Consider the following 25903-nt stretch of genomic DNA (forward strand, 5'->3'; position numbering starts at 1 on the left):
TGCGTTAGTTGCTGGTTGCAGCATAAACTAGTGAATGCCGACATAAATCAGGCAGATATCAGGATCAGTAATAACGACAATATCCTGCATACCATCTACAAACATCATTTTATAGGGATAGCTAACTATGGCGATGTATAATTTTCTATTGCCAATCCGTATACATTCAATCCTTTTGTCCACGTATACGGATATCCATTTCCCCGACTTACGGTACCGTACTGGTACGTAATTGTATTCGGTTCCGCACAATTCCGAAGGTTTGGTTGTTTTATCATGGATGATGTGGGGGTTTGTTATTAAATGCATTGGTTGCATTCATACGTTATTAGGCTGGTAAAGTTGTAGCGGATACACGGTAATGGTGCGACAGTGATAAACAACCTATACCGGTAAGAAGGGTATAGATCTGATAGATTTGTATATTGTGAAGATTGCACCTTTATACCATACAGCCATATGGGATGGATAGGCCAATTGTTTAGTTTATATGTCAGCATGTAGATGACTAGCTGGAAGCTGGTAGGGGAAACTTTCGGAATTTAAAACAGCAGCAAGCTCCCTGTTATTGTTCATAAAATATGATGTTCCCAGGTTGTGCAGTATTGCCAACGCATTAGCTCAGTCATTATATTATCATCCCTTTAAACCGGTGATTTAGAAGTTGAGCTGGTGATTCTCTCCCCAAAATATGTTTATATGTGGCAATGATCTTGTTATAAAGATTTTGGTTACTTTTATTTTCACTTCAACAAAAAAATTTAATCACTCTAGAAATAAATGAATATCATTAATGCAATCTTTTTCATGCATATTTGGAAATACAGATTAGTTCATCAAATCTTTTCATTCTGTTTTTGAGTAAAGATGTGATCTTCGTTTAATACTTTTTCAGAATGTTATAAATATGAGGGTTTGTATTTTCACACTCTTGTTGATTTTTTCTGAAAATATTTTGGCAAATTCTGAAGAAGGTCGATATCTTTTATACGACTGCAATCCTGGAGAAGGCTTCAATTTAAGAAGAGATGTATTTATCAGAATTGTCAACTTGGTTAAATATTTGAACACGAAAGAAAAATGGACTTTGGTTCTACCACCTTGGGGAGGAATTGGTTACCATTGGAAAGAGAGAAACATGGAACAAAGTAAAATACCATGGTCAAAATTCTTTGACGTTGGAAGTTTGAACGAACATGTGAATGTTATGGAATATGAGGATTATGTTGAAAAAATTGGGGAAGCAGCTATTGATGAAATATGGTATCTTCAAACATATGCCGAGGGTATTGATTTTAATAATTGGGTTGATAAAACGGATGAAAGACCATGTATTGAACCTCCTGTTTATGAGTCTGATGATAACGGAAAAATTAGAGGCTGGTTTTGGGGGTATGAGGAGACATATGCAAAGAAATTCAAATGTGTTTCAGCACTTGGTAACGCTCGCATTTTATCGGAACCTCTTCTTGGCAAAAACACAACTGCGAAATCTGTGATGATTGATCGTGGAGAAAATGTTTTACACGATACTTATGGTGGAAAAGACTATTGGGATGCTAGAAGAAGCATGGTGTTTTCTCGAGAGTTGCGGAACTTCGCTGCTGACTTTCGAAAAAAGTTTCTCGATTCTGATGATGAAAAAGATAAAACTAAACTTCCAGATAACTGGAAAGATAATAAAAGAGAAGATAATTCTGCTGTAGGTGGGCCTTACATTGCCGCTCATGTTCGACGAAAAGATTTTCTACGTGCAAGAAAAGAACATGTTCCAAGTATAAAGAAAGTTGCAGAGAAGTTATCTAGCGTCATGAAAGAATATAAAGTTGATAAAATTTTCATCGCCTCTGATGGTACGGAGAAAGAGATGACAGAACTCGAAAAACTATTGCCAAATATGGTTAGGTACATCCCAACATCTGAAGAAGATAAGAAATACAAAAAGGGCGGGATTGCTATTATTGATCAAATCATTTGCTCTCATGCTCGATATTTTATTGGAAGTTATGAATCGACTTTTACATTCCGCATAACCGAAGAAAGAGAAATTATGGGATTTTCAAAAGAAACGACTTACAATAGATTTTGTGGCGATGATGAAAAAGATTGCCAACAACTTACAAAATGGAGGATTTCTTGGAATAGTGACAAAGAAATATGGCAGTGATTCCAGACTTGAAAACGACTATGGATTTAGAAAATTTATCTTTGTTCAAAATTCAAATCATATGCCTCTAACACCTTTAGTTTATGTATCTGCTTATTAAAACTGGGGTGCTGCCTTTTTGTAATGTTTCCCTTTTTTAATGTTCATTATTGAGTCTCTTTCTTATATATTATGTTGTATGGAATTCTATTTCGTTACACAGACATCTATACCATCCTCACACTTTGAAATCTATTTGTCCCGCCTCAAACTAGGGAAAAGGGTGCTCCAGAAATGTGTGTACCAATATGAGGATAACTAAGTTTGTTCGCCTACTTTACATCAAGTTGTGCATAGGGACTGAAACCTATGGTCGGGGTATATTCATTTGGCTAACACAGACAGTACCTGAACTCGTTATAGAACTAAAATAAGAAAAATAGGAATAAAATCATGGGCTAACCCTAACCTGGTACACACACTACTGGAGTACCAGGAAAAGTTTCATTTTACTCTTGAGGTTTCATTTCAAGGTCTTTCAACATCAAATTTTCAAAGAACGTCCAAATGAGATTCATATGAACGTTATGGTACTCTTATAATTTTTTGAAATCATATGCAATCAAAGGTTCATCTTAAAATACTATAGTATCTGTAGAGCTAAATATCATTGAAGCGTCTAGATTATTTTGTACTGGAGACCACTATTGAATTTCTTGATATTGCAGGATAGTACTGCTTTGATTCATTTCTTGCCTTTTGCTGTTGAGATTACACCTTTTGCATTTACTTGTGTGCTACATTTCAAAATCGGTGGAGATGGTAATCAGTAGGGTTTTATTCAGACCAAACTAGTATTTGTCATGATTAATTCTCTCAATCATGCCCAAAGAAAAATAGATTAAGATGGGGAGTCTGCGGACAAACTAGCTAGCTTACTCAATTAGTCTGTAATTGAGCAGTTCTTTCTCATGCTAATCGGCATGTTACATCAACAGCTTTATCAATCAATCCGGTCACCATTCTAGTTTAATTCATGAAGCCATAACGGCTCAGTCTCCTGAACCAACCCAACCTACTTTTTTAGCATGGAAAGTAGGGACCGTCACCAAAACGACTCGAAAAATGTGAATCAGAGCAGGTAGCACAACTTTTCCCAACCGTCAAGTCAGTCTAAACCGCAATTACTACAATAACCTTTTGCCCAAACAAACAAAACTTATGCAAGTGTTATAAGTATTTCTGAGAAAAGCAAAGATGAATGAAATTACATGATACAGATCATTGCACAAGGCAGAAAGAAGGGAACATGGCAGTTTTGATACACAGAAAGTTCCAGTGAACATAGCTAATCAAAAAGTTGCGATTATGTCTTGATCTCTCGATAATTGAATAGTCCCCTCCTAAAAAATATTCAGCAAAGTACTGAAATAGAGTGATTTAACGATTTGAACAAACATTATTCTTCGAAGTCCACAATCATTTTCTTAAGTCATGGTGAAGATAGGAAATGAAATGTGCACAGGTGTTAAATGCTGCAAAACTGCACTTAAAAAAATGTTAAAAATTTGGGGATTCTATGCGCACAACACTGATTTCTCGAATGACGATACAGTGTTGGGTAGAAAGTCCCTAAACCACGAATCGATAAGAGGTGAGGGTCATCCGTGTCGAATCCTAAGTCCAAGTCAATATTTCTCACTGGCGGTTAGTTCTGTTCCAGTCATTTATTTTGATGAATGGTAACTCAAGTCCTCAGAAAAACATCACTTTCTTAACAGTCTTCATCTGACCATTCAACAGTTTCCTAGAAGAGTGAATGCTATTACATATTGGAATCATTTTCTTAGACATAGTGCTGCTCGGAATGAGAAACGAAATATGTACAGATGTGTTGAAATATAAGGAGGAAGTCCAACTGGTTTTATATTCATAGTTCATCATCAGATTGAAATGAGAGAGCAAGAGACATTTTGTCATTTTCCCCATCGTCTTCGTCTGGCGATTCAACAGTTTCCTGGAATTCAGAGTTAGAATGTTATTTTGTATCTGATATTCTTAAGTATCCAGGAGGAAGGGAGGTCAATATAATGTCTCAATTATTTGTCTAACCCAAATGTTGATACGAATAGCAGACTCCCGATTTCTTTTCCCGGGCTAGGAAAAATGTCGACTCAGACACGAGCTCTGATGAAGTCAAATTTTAAAAACAAACTTTTGTATGTGCAGGCCTTCTTTGATAGACTGTTAAGAACACTTAGTAAACTTAAGTTTCTTGGAAAATTCTGACTTATTTTATCACCATTGAAAAATGTCTGGAATCCAACTCAGAATTTCCACTTTGTGACTTCAGATAGAATTTACATATTTATTCCGCGGGGAGAGGAAAGTCGATAAGATGGCTTAATCATATTGCGAACCACGGTCTCTCGTTCAGTTACAAGTACAAGTCGGGTATGCAATTAGTTAGCCAGTTATTTGTCTTTAGAAGCATGGACTTAATGGCGAAGGAAGCCTTAACACGTGAACCACCTTACGACTTCGAGGAATCCAACAATCCTCTTGCACAAACCATCCTCGCATGTGATTCAAATAGAGTGTGGTGGCTCGGGGTTAAAATTCCAAGCTCACATCACTGATTCATACATACATACCCTATATTCCTTTGATTCATCCACACTTTCATCTGATTCAATGAGGTTTCTCTGTGGTAAAGCTGTTGATCGACGTTTCAATTTTGCTTTCCTGCTTTTTGAACTATTCCAAGGTGAATCTTGACAAGATATGACAAAAAAATGACTTATGGAGTCATATATACAAAAATATCATGCATTCGCACTCGCGAAAGTCTTTATAAAAACTGTTCAAATATCGTACTTTTTATTTAAATTAAATCTAATACCCTTAACTTACTAATTTTTGAATTAACGTTTGATGCAATAACCCTTTATATAGATTAAAATGATAGATTTCTATGTAGTGCTTCTGACATAGAAGTATTCTTAACAATTTATTATATCAAATTTTTATACCATTCGATTATTTGATTCATAAATACGATAGGATTCCTTGAATCAGAATATAAAATATAATAAAACTAACCAAAATCATCAATCACTTCCTCCTGCACAAAAGAAGCAAGAGAATCCTGCCTCCTAACATTATCTTCTTCTTCATCATCAATAAAGTCGTCCATGTCCGTAAAACCATCTTCATCCCCGCTCCTGTCCTCGCTTGAAATAGTCTCACCCTCTGGTGGTTCCGATTCTCCAGAATCTGATATTAGTCTGGCTCTGTTTTTTTTGGTTGGTCTATGTTGGTCACATAAAAAGTAGGGATGAAAATTTTACCTATACCGAAACTATTTGCACTAAACCAATGACATTGTAAAATTGTAAAGTTCTACCTTTTTAAAACAGTATTTAGTAGTATTATTCCATATTTATTCTGTGGTGGGAAAAAGTCGATAAAACGGTTTCAATATGTGGCAACGGTACCACGTTTGGTTACCGGTTCATGTCAAGTATGAAAACAGTCAACCAGTTATTTGTTTCAGATGCATGGACTTAAGGGGCTAGCAATCGCCTCTTACCTAATAATCACCCACAGACTTTGAATTTGCGAACCCGGGCAGGTTAATCATAGGCACAATGGCAACTGTAATATCACAATGCACCTATAAAATAAATATTTGATCAACACTCACGCAGTGAAAGATTCCTCAACGCTACTAGGAAACGATAATTCGAGGTTATCTTTCTCTGAACTGTTTGATTCTTTTCCAGTCTGTGTTGGGAAAGAAAGTATATATTTTAGTGTTTGACTTATCTAAAGTTCATTACACTGTTAATCAGTTAAAAAATATATATTTCTGCCATTTCAATTTTCGCTTAAAAACTGCATGTTTACATTTGTCAATTATTTTCCTATGCCGAAAAAAAACATTAAACAACCAAATAAAAATTCCAACTTTCTTTATTCTAGAAGCGTGAGTGATCACATTGGGCACTCGGTGCCAAAACCCTCCCACTCACAAAATAGTAGTTACTTGCATATCTTTACATATTAATGAATATTATTTATTTAGATTCAGGAGACTTAGATTTAGACTCCTACTTCATAAGCCGGAAGTAATATCCCAACAAGTTATTATAATTATACAAACTTATTACACCTCCGGTATTGCATCTTGTTCATCCATAACCAAATTCGATTCTTCAAGAAAGGATTCTCCAAGAAAGGATTCTCCAATCTGAAACAAAAAAATTTATATTATGGAATGAGATTAAAGAAATAGTGCAGCACAAGAAAAGCTTTTAAATAAAAGCAAAAAATAACCAAAAAACATTACTGTAGTTGTAATAGTATCTAACACAGGGGTGGGCAACATACGGTCCGCGACGAGATTTTGACCGGCCCGCTGACTGTATCCAGCCACACTCTGTAATGTGGTCCGACGCATCATTCCTGGAAGTTGCCGATCGCTCTACACTCACCGCCCTGTCAGTGCGAGCTGGTGGAACAAACAATTGCGTTCAATATAAGGTCAAAGCAGAGAGCGTTGTAAACATTCCCCACTACTGTTATCAGTTATATTTATATTCTAAAATTTAGAATTTGAAGATAAATAGATTTTAGAAATTTGATTTTATATCAAGTTTTATGAACCATGGAATATCCCAAGAAACGTAAATTTGACAGAGAGTGTCGAACATTTTTAATAAAGATTGGATACCGAAGTATTTTCTGTAATAATCCAGCCCGCCGAAAACTTCATTTTCCCACATCTGGCCCGCCGACTAGAGAAGTTGCCCACTCCTGATCTAACACAATCCTGTACTTGGACAAAATAAGCTAGCTTGTTGGAGTAATCCTATCTAAACCCGTAGCCATGTCTCAGTTGACAAGTTCAAGTTTCAAGTCCTCCCAATATTGCTACAAGTCAGATTCCAGTGTCTGCTTTAACATGACCTTGTTCAGAGCAAACAACATAAAACACATCAAAAAAAAATACTATTCTCACCTCCAGGGTTCCTGTTTGGTTGTTACTTTTATCAACTCTCATTGGACTGTCGGCTGCCAATATTTCATCTTCAGATATTGCACGATTCATTTGCTGTATGGAAAGTAGTCAATCATTTACAATTAAATAATAAAATTCATTTTTTTTCAGCTCATAAATTTTCCAATATCTAATTCCCAATATTGATTTAAAAGTCTAAATTTGTATATTTAAATATTTATTTCGAAAATATGAAACACATTTTAATTCTACTGCTGTGAAATTGCATTTTGACTAGTGTTTCACGGTATCGGTCAAAATCTTGGGGGCCAAAAACCTTGCCTCCACTGTGCTAGCTTGTTGAAGTAATCCTATCTATACCCGTAGTGATGGGCCACCAGTAGAGATGTAAGTTCCGAATATTTTATTTTCGAATCAAATTCCAAATCTGAATGTTCCGATTGAATATTTCTGAATCTGATTCCATTTAGTATAACATCATATTATCGTTAACTTTCCTTAATAGCATAAAGTGTGATCAAATATCAATGATGAACTTGCAGAATGAGTCAAGTTAATGGAAAAACACATTGAATGGTTACATAAACTACCGCACCTAAAATATTAGAGAAATTTTGTGTAGTTTGTATAGTGATTGTTTCTTCTAAAATAAACTTTCAATATTAATTCAAATGATAAACGCCAGTAAAACATGCGTTAGTACCGTTTGTGCCGTATTTTTAGAGGAAAGCAAATGATACCGAAGGAAGAAATCGCAGACCTATGTTTCAAATGAGGAATAATGTTATAATGTTGTTATTATAATGACATTACATATGTAATTAAGAGAAAAGTTATATAATGCCAGATTTGTTAAACTCCTTAACATTTTAAATAGTCTAAAAAACATTGTATCTATCAAAGCTGTGACCCATAAAAAATACACATAGTGTTCGACTCGGAAATGCTGTAAACATAGGGGGAATAAACGCTTTTGGTCGACGATGAAATGAATTATAACAACCCCCAAGTATTACGACTTGGGAACGCTTTAAACGCAAGGAGAACAAACGCTTTTGGTTGATGTTGTGACTCGTTGCCACATCGTGCAATCGCCGCGTGTTATCCAAATTATTATATTTTTTAAATAGAATCAAGCAGTTTTTTCTTAAATCGCTTCGATTCGAAATTCTGAAACTTACATCCCTAGTCACCAGTGTCTCAAGTAAATCCTTAAGTCTTGAAAGGCAATTAGTTGACAAGTTTCAAGTCCTTCAAATATTGCTACAAGTCAGATTACAGTGTCTGCTTTAACATGACCTTGTTCAGAGCAAACAACATAAAACACATCAAAAAAAAATACTATTCTCACCTCCAAGGTTCCTGTTTGGTTGTTACTTTTATCAACTCTCATTGGACTATCGGCTGCCAATATTTCATCTTCAGATATTGCACGATTCATTTGCTGTATGGAAAGTAATCAATCATTTACAATTAAATAATGAAATCCATTCTATTCAGCTCATAATTTTTCCTATATCTAATTCCCAATAATAATTTAAAAGTCTAAATTCGTATTTTAAATATTTAATTCGAAAATATAGAATGCATTTTATTTCCACTGCTGCAAAATTGACTAGTGTTTCGTCGTAGCGGTCAAAATCTTGGGGGCCAAAAACCTTGCCCACTTAGACCGGCGAGCCATGCAAGTGTGACATAAAAAGTTTTATTTTATGAACAATATTCACAGTGTTACAAGAGCAAAATTAGAAAACAAGCCTCATGCCGCCAACTAAATTTAATCGCAATCTCAACAAATTCTTTGTGGTATTTTTAGCTAAAATATCAAAATTTGGTTTTAGTTTGTGGCAGCATCAGGGGGGCCAAATTGAATAATCCAACGAGACGGATTTGGCCCGTGGGCCGTAGTTTGCCCAGTTATAGATAAATGAAAAACAATAAACTCACATCGCCTTCTTCGTCAGAATCAAGGATGTGAATTTGCTTGAAATCTTCAATCTTTGGTTTGATGTCAGATTCATCATCACTCGGTATGGAAATCTAAAAACAAAATTGTGGGTGTCACTTAAAAGTTTTTGGGCCCTATCTCATGTCCCCTAAACTCACCCAGGGTGTAATGAATTGGGTAGGCAATGCTGAATCGGAAGGATTCTGGTCCTCACAAAATGTAGGACAGTAGCCTCTGACTGTTTATATACATTGCATTCAGTGATAGAAGGGGTTACTTACCATAGAGAAAGAAGCAGAATAGGAGGAATTCTATTCAGTGTTGGGTACAGGAAATATTTGAAGAGTTATTTGGTCCTGATACATGGAATATTCTAGTTTAGAGGTTTGAAACTTAAATTTGTGTATTTGAGAGTTTAAAGTTGAATTTTAAAATATTGATTCTCGCTTCCTCGAAACTGCCTTTGGGTTAATATTTCCTGGTAGTGGTAATAGTAAAAAACCTTACTTTGTAGCCAGAGCTAAGTTTTGAGGTAAAAAATGAAATTTGAGTATACTTGACACCTCCCCAGCCCTAGCAAGGGTACTCCCGTAGTACATGTACCAGGTTAAGTTCAGGCCATAATTTTAATCCAATTTTCCCTTTTTTAAGTCTAGTAACAAGCTGAGGACTGTCTGTGTCAGCCAAGTGAATATACCCCCTGCCCATAGGTTTCAGTCCCTTTACACAACTTAATGTAAAGTAGGCGAACAAAATTAGTTACCTTCATATTGGTACACACACTTCTGGGAGCGTCCTAACAAGAACACAAGTCATAAACTGCCTCGGCTTTTCCTAGTTAACAAATATTATAAACTTAATTTCAAAAGAACTGAGCTAACATGCTTACTTTGCTTTTGTTGAATATATTTTCAACAACATCATCTTCAACTTTGAGTGAATCCAATTGATCATAGAGTCCTTCAATCTCGAAATGTGCTGAAATAAAATTGACCGAGATGATAAGTTTGAAATTAACTGCATATACGTTAATCTGGGACTTTAACCCATGGCCGTGAAGTTAGACATTCTTCCACTGGCGTCGTTTATTAAACTTTCAAGCTACAGGAAGTTTGGAGTCAATCTGTTTTTTGGAGTTTGGAGTTAATCTGGGACTTTAACCCATGGCCGTGGGTTTAGACATGCTTTCACTGGCGTCGTTCATCAAACTTTCAAACTACATGAAGTTGGGGAGTCAAATTTTGACTCTCTCGCGGGCGCTCCAGAAGTATGTGTACTAATATGGATGTAACTAATTTTGTTCGCCTACTTTACATCAAGTTGTGTAAAGGGACTGAAACCTATGGGCAGGGAGTAAATCCACTTGGCTAAGACATACAGTCCCTGAACTCTTAACAGAACTAAATGAGAAAAATCGGAATGAAATTATGGCCTAAGCTTAGCCTGGTACACACACTACGGGAGTACCCTCTTGAGTTGGAGTTTCAGACTTATAATGGTGAAAAACCAGGTAATTTTTTTTCAGAAACTCAAAAAGTATTATGTTTATTAAGATTAACAACGAAGGCTGGCATATGCCAAAGTTTAATCTCCTGGTTCGGAGTCGGTAGCTGAAATTTTTTAGAACCAAATTTTGCTTAACCCAGATTCAGGAGTCAGAGATTCGGAACACCCTCAAATATTTTCCAGTGCGTTGTGTAAAACCACAACGGCACAGTAAATTTGACAGAAGTAACTTTGCTAATCCGATTGGCTGTTCTCCACAGGAGACATGAAATCAAAACTAAAAAAAACCAAATGTGCAAATAAATGGGAAACTCACAATTCAAAAATACAATTGTGACCAAATCCAAATCCTCAAAATGTGTAAATAAGCATAGAAAAATCCAAAAATATTTTGTGCTTTCAAACGTGGTGTGAATGGAGTTAAATGAGATGAGTACAAAGTACGTGATAAAATGTGTTTTATTTTTTCATATTACGTTCTTTTTCTTTGTGTTTCTGAGGTTTTCCAGTCACCGAGGAATCACTATCAGATACTAAAATAATTGGAAGGATGAAATGAAACACGAATACATAAAGAGTATGGTTGGAGTAAAATGTAACTTAAAAAAAAAATGGAATACACTGCAGTTTTTCTTTAAGTTAGTAATGAGGGTCTAAATTGAATAATTTTTATTTCCATTTACTATAAAAGGTATAATGTAGGGTAGGCGATGTACAATTGAATAATTATAATAACATTATAAAGAACAGGGGTGGGCCAAGGGCTCAAAATCTTACCTACCTACTACCTAGATTGGCGGGCCATGTGAGTGTGACGTAAAAAGTTACATTTTATTAACAATGTTTACAGTGTTACAAAAATAAAAGTGGAAAACAACGAGCCTCGTGCCAAAACTAAATTTAATCACAATCTCGACATATTCTTGAGCTATTTTTTTTTAGCTAAAACATCAAAATTTAGTTTGGTTGTGGTAGCATCAGACGGGCCAGATTGAACTACCCAACGGGCCGGATTTGGCCCGCGGGCCGCAGTTTGCCCATGTCTGCTATAAAAGTACAATTTTAAGCTGAAATTGATAAATTTTGTATTGGAAATATAAATATAAAATTTCTTGTATCTTCGGCTCCATTTCCATCGATTACGATAAGTTCCACTCTGGTCTCTCCAACCCTGTGAGCAAAAACAAATTTTTCAAACTTACGTTCAGTTTCTTTAGTTTTTGGTTCATACGGTTTAGTTTCGACATGAAAATCTCCCCATCTTTGTTCAGGAACTTCTGATCCAGTAAATCCTTGGGCTTCAAGTTCAACCCTGTTTTGAGCTTCAGCGACCTGTTCAATAGAAGAAGAATCATAAAAAGAATTTCATCATTTTTTAGGAAGTTTGCTTAAACGCACTCGCTCAGAAATGTAGGATATTAATCTGAGACAAGTAATAAGTATTTTACAGTTTATACAAACAAACAATTTTTTTGAATATTCGAATAGTTCTTCATAGTTTCTGAAAAAAGCATAGAAACAGCTAGGGAGGTCAATTATGGATGTTTTGCCAAAAAAAATTTTCCTCTATTTATCACCGTTAGGAGTCTGTCCAACTCTCATTGAGTCTCACTTATTCAGATTTTTTACTAAGACTGCAGAGAGTTCAAAAATACGAATCTGGCTTGAACTACACTGCCTTTGTTTCAATGTTGGCTAATAAGATTATTATAAAAATAAAATATTCAGTGAAAAGAAAATTCATAAAATACAGAAACTATTGCCGGTACTCCTGTAGCGTGTGTACCAGGTTAGAGCCAGGCCATAATTTTATTCAGATTTTCCTTATTTTAGTTCTCTCATGAGTTCGGGGACTGCCTGTCTGTGTTAGCCAAGTAAATAGCCTTTATCCCCTTCCCATGGGTTTCAGTCCCTTTACACAACTTGATGTGAAGTAGACGAACAAAATTAGATACCACCATATTGGCACACACATTTCTGGAGTGCCCTGTTACCTTGGTTCTGATAACATCTCCATGTTCTTCCATAACATCACCGTCAACATCATCAGGATCTTGTGAAAACATCAGATCATGATCACTCACTCCAAATATGGCTAAAACGAGATTTTAAATAACTTTGAAGGAGTTAATATCATCATAGTATACTTCGGCGCTCAAGTTATGCTTGACATTTTATCTTCGATTACCCTGAGTGGATTCGCAGTCATGAATCTTGTAGGAGACAATTATGTGAGAGATGATTGCTGGACTTCTAACCATCATAGCTAAGGTGGTAATTGCTGGTTGGTTGAGGCTCTTTCCACGATCAATTCCATACATCTGAAAACTAGTTTACTATTCCACAACCTGCAACTACTGCTGTAATTCAATGCCTGGCGAAAGATCCATCAAGCAACTCTAGCTTTTATCTGGATTGAATATCTAATGGGTGGTTTAACTTTTTCACAAGTAGAATTTTCCTAGTACCATCTTAACACTTACGTAATGTATGAAGATAGGCCAGGTGTTCCTCCAATATCGGATCCAAACATCTTTGTTGTTGATGTAGATCTTCAAGTTGACGTTGTGTGACAGATTCTGTCGTACTTTCAAGTTGAAATAATTCTTTCAGCTCATGGTTTGTGAAATATCTAGAAGTAGACAACTTGAGTTTACCAACCTGCCATGTAAATATGCCAGTGTTGGGTATCCCTGACTGGAGCTGAGCTCACGCCACCCCTAAATAATATGACTTGGATCTCATTCGCAACAAACCGCCAATGAGACAATAGATTTAGGGAATTTTACTAAACCCTGGTCTAGCTTGACGAAATGTCTCACCAATGCCTAACATATAACTTGACTGAATGTGTCACATTCGAATTGCAGTTGGTACTACTCCATTTCCTACAGACTAGTGTGGCGACCGAAGGAGAGACCATGGTTCTCAATAAGATAAAGTCATCTTATTAACGGAATTCCCCTCCTCCATGCTAAAAATGAATATGCTATAATATATGAGAAAAATCAAACCTGTAAGGATCTTTATTATCACCAGTACTTTGCTTAATAATTGAATCTTTGAAGATTTGCCTTCGATAAATTTTCTCTTCCACTGTTCCACAAGTTATAAGACGGTAGACAACAACATTTCTGAATACAGAAATTTTATCTAATATAAGAAGTCTGAGTAACATTCACATAGGTACCTTTAATTCTAATCTAAGATTAAATTGAAGAATCTAATAGAAATGCATAAGAAAGTAGTTGTTTGAACATAGGTCAAAACAAGTTTATTTTTCCTACCAGTAGAAAAGATTGAATACAAATAACAAAAAAATGATAATCTCACGATTTTGAAGGATAAGGGAATCAGCGCCAAACCATTGCTCGTTATCGAGCAGTGACACCCAAGGTTCTAATATCTGATTAAAAATATCAGAAATTTCAGTTTCAGTTTTTGAGTGCTAAGCATTAAGAATGTGCTTGCCATCGCACCTAGAGACCACCTTGCACAGTTTTCTTTGGATCTTGTAGTGGATAATTATGTGAGATAGGATCCCTGGATTCTTATTGTTGTAGGTAGGTCTGAGCGGGGGTAGCGACTTGATACTAAGCTCAACGAAATTTTACAATGTAAAAAAATACCAAAAGCACAAACTTTTCTTGTCCAATTCTGTATATTCTATCAACAGCTTGAGCATCAGTAGCAGGGTTCCATGAAGGATCATAAATAACAACACGATCAGCAGCAGTCAGAGTTAAACCAACTCCTCCAACCTGAAAAAAATACCAGGATTCAATCATTTTCAAAGATGGAGTAGAAATTAAGTCAGAAAAGGGTTTTCATATTTATTTTGGGGAGAGTGGGGGTGATAAGACGACCGAATAACAATATCATGGCCTGGTTACCAGTCCATGTTAGTTAAGAAAATAGACCATTTATTTGTTTCAGATGAATGACCTTGACGTAGAGAAGCTGTATAGCAAGTTACGTGAACTACCCGACAAAGCAATGAAGTACAGCAATTCTCTCACAGGATTCGAACTTGATCCTCAGTTGCATGGTCCACTGCGATATTCTCACAAAACAATATATCCTACTTAAAATTAATATATGTCAAGAAAAAAAAAAACAATCATTCAAAATGGAAGCGCAAACAAATTTTTTTTCCACTATTTATCATTGGCTAGTGATACAAGCAACTCGCTGTCTTATTTTTGTAGAGTTGGAATAATTCATAATGTGTGCATAAATATACATCACAATAATACTAAATAAGCAAATGAATTCTGATATTCATATCACAACCAAATACAATAGCAAGCTTCCTCTCCAGTTGAGAAATCCTGGGTTATATTCTGATTTTTATATACACAGTCCATCTCTCTTTGTTGCATCTTACCTGTGTTGTGAGCAAGAAAACATCATAGCTTGAATCTTGTTGAAACTTTTTGACTCTCAATTCCCGTTCGCTTAGTTTACTGACTGTTCCATCCAATCTCATAACCTTCAAATAGGAGATCAATGCTCAAATACAAGGACACAAAGGCCAGATGACCAGTGGGTGCTCCAGAAATATGTGTGGCAATATGGAGGTAACTAATTTTGTTTGCCTATTCTACATCAAGTTGTATAAAGGGACTGAAAGCTATGGGCAGGGGGTATATTCACTTGGCTAACACAGACAGTCTCAGAACTCGTAATAGAACTAAAATAAGAAAAAACCGGAATAAAATTATGGCCTAACCTCAAACCAGGTACACACACTACGGGAGTACCGACTAGCGCAGTACTGATAGTCTACGAAAAACTGAAATCTGGACTTAAATTTGTTATCTGATCGTCCCATAAACCAAAGCTGTGGAGACATACATAGCCTGCTTAACATTGTCTCACTGTAGTCATAGCTTTATTTTCAAACTTCTGAAAGCGCCAAATTTTGTCATTTAGTAGTAAAATAATGATTTATATACAGTTCCACAGCATAAAATTTGCAATAGCGCATATCACACTTTTTAGTCTAGGTTGAAATTAGTTGAGAGATATAATTCTAGATTACCAAAGTACCAGTGATGATCTAACCTTGAATTTGTTGTTCAATAAGATCCTATGAATCATGTTCAACATTTTTCTAGACAATGAAAAGATCAAAGTACGATGACCTTCATCTCTCAAACGTTTCAACAACTCCAATAAGAATTGAAGTTTACCTGAATCAAAAATGAAACATTGTTAATGAAAAAGTTTGAACGGAACTAATAAAGGAATAGCAGTCAAATAATAAACTTCATGGTCCATTCGCTGAACTTGGTACCATTTAACATCCTAGTAAAGCGCCAACTTTATCCTAAAATGAGAAATTGACATTCTTGAAATATTGTAAATATTAAAGAAAAATTTTTAATGCTCAAAGTAACAAATATGAACTTGCCAGATTCCTCAATCAATGTCTGATCAGAAATATTATCAATTCTATTCGCTGCACATTCTTTTCCTTTGTCAGTATGAAAATCATCTTCATGTAGGCTGTATAGAAAAAAAGAACTTGTTAAAACAATTCCTAGATTCGCGTCATCAATCAAAAGCATAGAAACAATCACAACATCCCAGACAAATGGAATGGAATTTATAGCAATACTTGAACAAACATACCACGATAGCGACATAATTAGACCATTAAGTTAACTATGCAATACATAGTTAACGGAATAACAAGAAAATATCAAAACTAGCTAACTTCTCATAATACTGTAAACAAGTGTGAGCTCAACTAAAATATTTCCAAATATTACATTACAAGGCACTTACGAATCATTTGCCTCCAGTCCAAGTTGATGGCAAGCTCTCCGTGGCAACAGACGGGGATGGTCGCATATTTTCTTCAATATGGTCAAATAAACGAGGGGAGAACGCTTACTGGCAAGTAATTCCTTGATACTGTCTTGACCAAGAAAATCTCGATATATTTCTTCTTGCACAGATGATAAATAAGTCTGAACAAACAATAAATACATCCCTGTATTCAAATCATTTCTGCAGTTGCCTTTCGTAGTCTTATAAGATCATGGGTTCAAATTACGAGTAGTACACTCTTGATAGGCAAACTTTAAAAATTACAATTCTTCCTAAGATAGTAGATCCTTGTGTGTAAGTGAATTCTTGTTTGTAGAATTGTATATTAGTCTGCTTGTCTGAGTTTGTTTGAGTCAGAATCATCTCATAAATGAAGGTGTATGATTCGGAGCACAAAGCTAACAACCGTAATTATTCTCATACCATCTAGGGCAGGCGGGCAATGTTCTTGTACCAGGGGCCAAAAATTTTGCCCACCTAGACTGGCGGGCCATGTGAGGGTGATGTAAAAGTTAAAAATGAACAATGTTTATACAGTGTTACAAAAGCAAAGTGGAAAACAATAAGCCTCATGCCAAAACTGAATTTAAACGCAACCTTTACAAATTCCTTAATATATATTTTACGCTAAAATATCAAAATTTGGTTTTAGTTTGGTTGTGGGCGTGGCAGCATCAGGCGGGCCAGACTGAATACCCCAACAGGCCGGATTTGGCCCACCCCAGGGCTGGAAAAGATATTATCAAGAATCTTTCCTTTCCATTTGATAACAATACAATGGATACGGAAAAAAATAAGAATTTTACCCAAATAACAAAATCATTCTTTTTTTTGAGTTTTGGAAAACTTGGTTTTAGTTTGTTTCCAGCCTCGCTTTGACTTTCTTCGCCATTTTCATTTGGTTTTGGTACCGAAACAGAACTCTGTAATAATGTTTGTATGAAGTGGTAAAGGCTATAGATTGAATAGATGGGATTAGGAATATTATTGTGAAAACTGACTCATTTGTAGCAATGACTGCTGAAGTTGGAAGGGGATACATATATTTTAAAAAATGCAGATGATATATATTCAATATTTATATTACAAAACTTTGTAGTTTAAACTTTAGCCCTCAACAAAAAATGTAAAATTTATCATTAGTAGCTTTGGGCCTTTCATTGGTAAATATAATCATTGGTAATAACTAGGGCTGGGCATTTCGAATCAAATAGTAAATTATTCGAATCGATTCGGAGCAAAATTTCGAATCACGGCCATCTTATTTTTTCCTTCCGCCAATGTTAGAGGTGAATTCTTTAATTTTTTTTAGTGAAGCCATATTTTTTCCACGCAATTCTGACATATGACTATTTTCTGTAGTGAGTTATTGATGAAACGTGTTTCCTATTGTGTGTGAACACTCAGCAATCTGTCTGAGTGATGTATTCTATGTTTTCAGTAATTCATTTGTTGATAGGGCTAATTACAATAAAAAAGTCGCATACAAACATAGATTAGAGATTCGATTCGAAAAAAATATTCGATTTTGAAATCATCAGGTTTTCAAAAATGCCAAGCCCTAGTAATAAATTATATTCGTACAACAAGCCGGAGCACAGTAATTAAATTTAACGGTATTGGGATCAAAGGTCACACATTACCAATTAGGTGCCTTGTTCCTTGTTCCAAGCCAAACAGCGTGAATATGTGCCATAAAAATAATGCATTTTTTTCTGGGGGTACAGGTACGGAATAAAAAATGTTAGATGTGAGTCATCATGTGAAATTAATTATTTGAGTTACAGGACAGCAGGGGCAAACTACAGGGAGTCCTCGACTTACGGCGTTGTTCCGTTCTTGAGACGCGGTGTAACCCGAATTTCAGTGCAAGTAGGAACAACCAAAATGGTGAACAGTATCACTGAAACTGTGTACCATGTGACTGAAGCTTAGTGATTATTCGTTCATAATCGTAATAGTTTGCAATTGTCTATGTCATTTACATCCAATGAGCCCAAAGCACTGATTTTCTCTATCACAATGATCCAGTTTAAGGGCTTATTATCTTTTATATTTTTATGGAGTAAGTTCGTAACCTCGAAACAGCGTTATGGAGTGCGTTCGTAACCTCGAAACAGTGTACGTCGCGACCGTCGTATCCCAAGGACTCCCTGTAGTTTGACAGACATTAGAAGACTTATGAATTAGAAAGTACCGATACCTTAGTTCTTCTTAAAATATAAGGATCAACTATTTTCCTCAAACTTTCGGACATGTAATTCCCTAGATGTATCTCAGCTGAAGATGCACCCTAGAACACAAAATGAAGAACTATGATAAAATAAGCAAAAAGTTACAATCATCTGAGATGGCACATGTGCACATATTTATAAAACAACATTGAAAATACTGCAGAAATATCACATACCGGTACATTCCTCAGTAAATAAAACAACATAAACAAAGTATATCAGGAAATGTAATTGATGAATAAGTTAAAAAATGATTACTTGAAACTTACTGCTTCGATGAATTCTGCATCTTCAAATAAAAACAATAAATTGGACAAAATTAGTTGGCCTGCGAATGGCAGGTTGGCAACTCACCCTTTCCCTAGCTTTGGTTATAGGTGTCGCATATTCATTGCGGAAAGTTTTTTGTGTTCCAAGGAGTGTTCCTTGCATTACCCAATCGAACAATGCCCATAGTTCCCGAAGATTGTTCTGGATTGGAGTGCCTGAAATAATAATAAATCATAAACAATTTTGATCAATATCCTTATTGGATGTTTAGCCCATGTCAGAATTACTGAATATGTCATTGGTCATCATTTCAACCGAGTCAAGTCAAGTTCATTTTTGTTCAATCAGTAGTATCAACAACAATCAAACACAAATTATGAAAAAATAATATTTACACAGATTTGCTGGAGAAGGGAAGTCGTGGTGAACCAAAGTTGATTATCGAGCAGCGACACCAGAGGTTCAAATATGTAATTTGAAAAAATTGATATTCTAAAGTTTGGAATCTACAGTCTTTTTACACTGTCTTTCAAGGTGTCATATTATGCTAAAAAAGAGACGTTATGACCATTCCAACCCAGTAGATACATTGCATACATATATATGGATTTTTGTCTACAGCTTTCTTCAGAGCATAGCTCACCGTAAAAATGGGAAGTACAGACATCATTGAAACTCAGATTATATACTTTATGCGAAAAAACGATGCGCTACTATTTTAAAAATATTAATAACAACAAAATGAAGAACTAACCGGTAAGAATCAGCCTATTTTTGGAAGGAATAGCGTGCAGCCCTTTGGTTGTTTTAGACGGATTTTTAATCTTATGTCCTTCATCCAGGATAATATAATCCCAAATGAATTCTTGTCGAAATTTAGTTTGACCGAGTTGTTCCCATTTTGTTTGCACTAATCCATATGTTGTCATTAGCACTGATGGCCTCCTCTGACTGTATTCCAGTGCCTGGGTAATATTGTCATTTGTGAAGAAGATATGGTTAATGACAGCAGTAAACGCTTCCACGATCGAATTCAGAAATAAAAATCATAGACATCTCTGATTTGCGGTTCTGTATCACTTGATAGTACATCTCTGACTGTAATACTTGATAGGATTTACATATTTATCCCGAGGGAGAGGAAAGCCGATAAGATGGCTCAACCATTAAACGAACAACGGTCTCTTGTCCGGTTACAATTTCATGACGAGTATGGGATTAGTTAGCCATATGTTTTTAAAAGCATGGACCTTATATTGGCCAGATGGTAATAGTTAAATACAGAGACTTAGACGGCAGAAATTTTAATAATGCTAGCCTGGTACTAATCTTCACCAGGGAACAGGATGGTACTCCGGAATTATGCGAACCAAGATGGCGGACACCTGAACGTAGTATGTGTAACAAGGTTAGGGTTGGACCATAATTTTATTTCAATTTTCCTTATTTTAGTTCTATTACAAGTTCGGGGACTAGCCAAGTGACTCCCATAGTATTATACTGAAATTATGGCCTAACCCTAACATGGTAGTTGGTACACATACTACGTTCCGGTGTCCGCTTGGTTGAAATACTTCGAGAGTACCTTTACTAATGCTTGTATGAAAACACTTTGAGCCAAATATTAAAAATGAGAAAATTATTCTTACTCTTGTTCTCTCACTGACACTTCCGTGAAAAGCTTTGATTTTAATTCCAGGAGCCCATTTTTCAAATTCTCTCTGCCAGTTAGGAATAAGAGAGAGTGGAAGAACCAGGAGAACATGCTGTATGAGTTCCATATCAAACATTGCAGAAAGGACCGATATAACCTGGATAGTCTTGCCCAGACTAGAATAAGGAATTTACAGTACTGTTAAAAGCCTAAATTTACAGTTTCACAAACTGGGCCCTTGTCTCTCCAGGGGGGATTTGATAAAAGGAATGAGCGAAGACCCTCACCAGGTACCATTTGATACTACATTCAGGGGCGCAGCCAGAATTTTTCCGACAGGAGGGTTATGGTGAAATTAAAATATTGCACCAAAAGTGCAATTCACGACGACGTAAGGCGTTCAATAAACTAAAAACTATGCGTCATTCATAGCGAAATTCTACAGATACGTGTACACCGCCTCTCTTTGCCTGACGGTGTTGGGTGAATATTTGCAAGTCTTATTTCAAAACATCGACCATTAAATTAGTAGTCAGGGTACCCGCATTTAGAAATGAGGCATGAGGCATGTATGTAAATTCTTACTCGAAACTCGTAAATTAATGATAACAACTTCTGATTTTTCGAAGGTAGTTTAATTAGCTTATAACCCTTTTTCTTCAGAGCGGCGGTTGAATTCATTTCATGTATGTTACGCGGAGAGAAAGGGAAATTCGTCTTACCGAGTCGCAATTAACAATTACATATTCTTATTTATTTTATTATATTCTTTATTCTTATTTATCACGGCCAACTAAAAAGATAACATATCATGAAGACGAAAAAAGCGCTACGTTGATAGCACACAGAATAATATCGTTTCGATCACAAAACCACGATGCGCGACTGTAAAACGTCGCTTTTTATTTTTTGTAGAAGAAATTTAGCATCAAAATTTTTTCTCAAACAGGGGAGTTGCGACCAGCGGTGGGATTCAAATTTTTCGTCAGCCGGTTCCATCATACAAATGTCATATTATTTTCAGGCGGTTCTGTGACAAAAAGTCATGTAATTCGCTGATCTCATAAAATTCTGTGAGACTGTTCTAACCGGTTGAATCCCACTACTGGTTACAACCCATGTAACCCCCCTGGCTGCGCTCCTGACTACAGTGATACCTTGTTTGCTCAAGTTTCTGCGTATTCTGTGGGATTCGTTTTTTATATGCAATGATGTCTTTGAAAACTGCGAACCTTTTGATGGCTCAGAGTAAAAGTGTGACAAATTACAACTGCCTCGTAAAATCTGATTCTCACCACATAGTTGGAAATATAAAAGCTTTTATTACAAAAATCAACCAATCTCACCCCATGTCATCAGCGAGAATTCCACCCTTTTTCTTGAACTTCATCAAATCAAACATCCATTGAACACCTTCAATCTGTGACAAAAACAGCCCAATTTGGTATTTACATGATTACATTTACAATGTTCTTCGAGGAAACTACAAAATACTTAAATATACAAAATTAACGATCACATTGAACATATCACTAGAATTCTTTTTAAGGTAATGCTGGGAAAGTTTTTTTTAATTTATATAAATTCAAAATTACTGATTTAAATTAAAATTTTTAGTTTTGTAGTGAACTTTTCATGCAAAAAAATTTATTCAGATCACTTAAAATCAAACTCAAGGTAGAATACTAGAATATGAAACCAGTTTGTCGATACAGACCTGGTGAGGATAAAGTCTTTCAGCAAGATCTCTGTAGATAATTAAATTATTTTTCAATTCAATAAATTCTTCGTTGTCATCTTCCATCTCCTTCAACACGTCCTGTAAAAACAAAACACGAGATTTAATGTCAGTCAAAAAAATAGTTTGGCCATACACATAAATGGAGCATATCGAAATTGTGAATACATAATTGGAATGGTCATGCAATCTTCTCACATACAATAATTCAAAACCTACATGAAAAAAAATTAAAGCTGCATAAACAAAACAATTTTAACATTAGCGCGTGTGGAGAATGTGGACACCAGAGCATAAATCTGCGTTTTTTTCTAGTTTTTGTGAATCATGAATGAGGTCATTTATATTAATATGAAAATTTTTGTTACGCAACTTTACTAAGAAAAAAATCTTTATAATCTATTTAGTGCACCCTGGTCATAGTCGTAGTCAACAATTGACTAACATCACTTTTAACCTAAAATGTTCAACTTGTTACTTTAACATAGTAGGGCATTGACCATTTGTTAAATAATACCTCAATTTTCTTTATCCTCTGTTCAATTTTATCAGTTGGTTTCATTTTATAAGCTTTTTTGTACGCATCAAGTGATTCCATAAGATTTCCCTCAGAAGCTGCAGACTTTCCTTTTGCGAGTAACTCTTTATATCCCATTGTTAAATCCGAAATCTCTCCGGATCCCTTTATTGGAGTTAGCCTTGTTCAAAAACAGAAAGACATAATAAGATTGAAAATATAAAATAGGCGAATCATTCATAGAGTTTTCTTTGTGTTATTTTATAACAAAATCGCACAGTTCTCGGATTCCAAGAAAAGCCCCACATTAAAAAGACAAATATAACAGTGAGGGCAAGCCCCGCCATTAGGCGACGATCTGGGCTTCCGTATAGACATAAATTGGTAAACCAGCACTGTGCTTCGTGCAAATAACTAAAATGACGAGACATTCTTGGAATTTAGAATCTGTGCCCTACTGCAGTATAAAGTTTCACCAATTTAATTAAGTTTACAATAACTAATAGTGTATTCGAGGTCCATAACCTAGCATGCTGTATTGTAAACTGTATCTAATGTATTAAGCTGTAGAATAAAACTTAGCAGGATTCAAATGTGAACTCTGCTATGGTACAAAAACACGTAAGAATGTAAGACAAACATACAGAATTTAATTTCAGATTCACATAAGGTTCAAATATGTCACATAAAAAAGTACTGTACCACATGCCTGCATGTCATATTTTTCCGCTGTTCTGTTACAAAAAGTCATATTTTTAGCAATTAGACTGGTTCAATGATCTCATAAAATTCCGTGAGACGGTTCTATAGAACCGGCTGAATCCCACCACTAGCTACCGTATACCGTATCTGTATATGGTACCGGTACCTGTACCGATACGGTATACCGGTAATGCAGTCACGGAGTCATGATCAACATTACCAACTGAACCAACACACAATGTTAATTTAGTAAATGAATAACGACTATCTTACTTTGTTTTTATCACACTTCCATTGTGGAGTGATGGCTGCAGAAGTGAAAACGGTTGTCTTTCATCCATTTCCTTATTTGTTATTGTCTAACGTATTTTCATCGGTCTTCAAAATCACCCTGCGCTAACGCTGTAATGTAAGCGTTATGTAGGCCACTAAACAATAAGGATCAACAACCCGATTCCCTTTTATTTATTTCCCGCCGAGACTATTTTGATTTCTTCGCCGTTCCGCTTGATCACTTCACGGAGTCTTCAGCTGATTTCCGGACCGTGAGACGCGACCCTAGAAAAACGCCTAGAAAGTATTTGTTTTATTGAAGATATCTGTGATGCTAAACACCAAATTGCAATGTTTCCAATCATTATTGCTTTTCTGATTTTTATAATGACATGCAATCATATTTAAAAATTTTATCATGTATGAACCTTTCCCCGAGCATCGACTTCCTTGTTTACTTCGTGACAATGGCCAATCAGCAAATTGCATAAAGTGACGTAACAATGCATCGCATCCGCTCAGACACTTTTCTCACTCAGACAGATTTTCAAGCATGGTCGTAAACATTACCTCATTTTCGCATTTTTGAACTCTATTCGTTAGTTTTCAGTTGTGTTTTGGAAACTTTAATGTAAATCAGATAATTCAATGGTCACCCTGTCTTCCTAGGAGTTTTAATTTTATTGCAGTAATAAAAATTAGTGTAGAAATAGCTGTGATAGACTAGGCTAAAATTCTTTAACAATACTTTTAAAAAACAGATTGTTGTATGCGATGAATCATAATTATGGTTTGAAACACATACCCCATTTCACAGGCGCCAACTCGCAAAAGCACTCTTAAAATAGCCCCGAAAATTTTGCAATGGTAAAGTATAGGAAGAATTTTTCGGGGGTCAAAGGTCGGGGAAAGGTCCATACCCCAAGCATGGAAAAACAATTTAGTGAAAACCACTCAAGCCAATCCACATATTAGTCTATTGGAAGATATTAGAAGCATCGATAAAACTTCCAGATACATATATGATGAGCTTCGTAATGTAAAAATCTTGATGCTTAAGGAGAAAATAGAAAAATGGTCAAAAGAACTGTGCAAGAACTTGGATAATTGGTTGACGCAGTATGAAAAAGTTTTTTATTGCACTATTGAATCGAGACTTCGATCTTTCCATGTTAAATTTGCTTTGCGAGCAGTACCTACAAATGACCTATTATTTAGAATAAATAAAACATCAAGTCCGAAATGTACATTTTGTGAAAGGAATGTTGAAACCGTGTTACATTTATTTTATTTCTGTGAATTTGTGCAACAATTTTGGGAAAAAGTTAATGCATGGCTAACCGTTGAATATGGTTTAAATCTTAATCTGACATATAGAGAAATTTTAATGGGGGTAGAGCAAAACCAAGGTATAAACTGTGTTTTATTGAGTGCAAGTTATTATATCTATAAATGTAAACTACGTTATGAAAGGCCTCAATTTGATCAAATTTTATATATGATAAAAAGTATATTTAACTGTGAAAAAATTATTGCAACTAGAAAATGTAAACTGTTGAACCACATTAAGAAGTGGAAACTTATCATAAACTCATTTTTATAAGTGCAATTGTGTTTATGTGTTATCGTGTGGATAAAAAGTGATGCTTTTATTGATGAAAAAAAAAAAAGCCTAGAAAATGAGTTTCGTAGCGCACATAAGGGAACTACCAATAAATCTCTACGTTTTGCAGTTATTTTGAATAAAAAAGGTGTTATTTATAAGTAAATGGAAATCGGTTTTTATATTTTGTATATTTGAAAATCTCGTTATTGTCTACTTAGTAATTTTGTTTTTTGATAAATGAAAATATAAGACATCCCCCGAAAATAAGCCCTAGTGTTATTTTTTGAAAGAAAACCCAGTCTTATTTTCAGGAAAACATGTTACTAGACTACTTGGAAATAATTTTAAAATGTTTCTCAGAAATTAAGTAACAAATAATGACCTTTTTCCATTTCCAAAATTTGCACGTTTCACGGAAAATACTTTTACTACAATAAATATGTGCTTT

The 25903-nt window shown here is 35.3% G+C and overlaps 2 protein-coding genes across 4 annotated transcripts; one reads left to right on the forward strand and one right to left on the reverse strand.

Annotated features, from left to right (window-relative positions):
* Positions 1–276: 276 nt before the first annotated feature.
* Positions 277–2935, forward strand: LOC120341253 (GDP-fucose protein O-fucosyltransferase 2-like). Its single transcript, XM_039409734.2, has 2 exons — positions 277–392; positions 896–2935. Exon 2 carries the CDS (start codon positions 908–910, stop codon positions 2165–2167), a length of 1260 nt encoding a protein of 419 aa, XP_039265668.2. The 5' UTR covers positions 277–392; positions 896–907; the 3' UTR covers positions 2168–2935.
* Positions 2936–3976: 1041 nt separating this feature from the next.
* LOC120341455 (DNA excision repair protein ERCC-6-like) lies at positions 3977–24074 on the reverse strand. Of its 3 annotated transcripts, XM_078119995.1 has the most exons (28): positions 23850–24074; positions 22875–23055; positions 22337–22438; positions 21966–22039; positions 20615–20795; positions 19720–19930; positions 19050–19180; positions 18665–18754; positions 17268–17384; positions 16417–16601; positions 16040–16134; positions 15691–15818; positions 15011–15115; positions 14266–14384; positions 13638–13757; positions 13107–13255; positions 12618–12718; positions 11826–11955; positions 11100–11156; positions 10007–10095; positions 9117–9209; positions 8521–8613; positions 7170–7262; positions 6321–6398; positions 5853–5932; positions 5249–5457; positions 4801–4919; positions 3977–4163 (listed from the first exon to the last, which is right to left on the reverse strand). In XM_078119995.1, the coding sequence occupies exons 1-28, from the start codon at positions 23915–23917 to the stop codon at positions 4077–4079; spliced, it is 3285 nt and encodes a 1094-aa protein (XP_077976121.1). In that variant the 5' UTR covers positions 23918–24074; the 3' UTR covers positions 3977–4076. The 3 variants fall into 3 exon arrangements, with proteins under 3 accessions (XP_077976121.1, XP_077976122.1, XP_077976123.1); XM_078119996.1 differs by lacking the exon at positions 11100–11156 and having other exon boundaries at positions 23850–24073; XM_078119997.1 differs by lacking the exon at positions 7170–7262 and having other exon boundaries at positions 23850–24072.
* Positions 24075–25903: the final 1829 nt, after the last annotated feature.

Source organism: Styela clava, chromosome 14, assembly GCF_964204865.1.
Source record: "Styela clava chromosome 14, kaStyClav1.hap1.2, whole genome shotgun sequence".
In the NCBI taxonomy this organism is placed as follows: Eukaryota; Metazoa; Chordata; class Ascidiacea; order Stolidobranchia; family Styelidae; genus Styela; species Styela clava.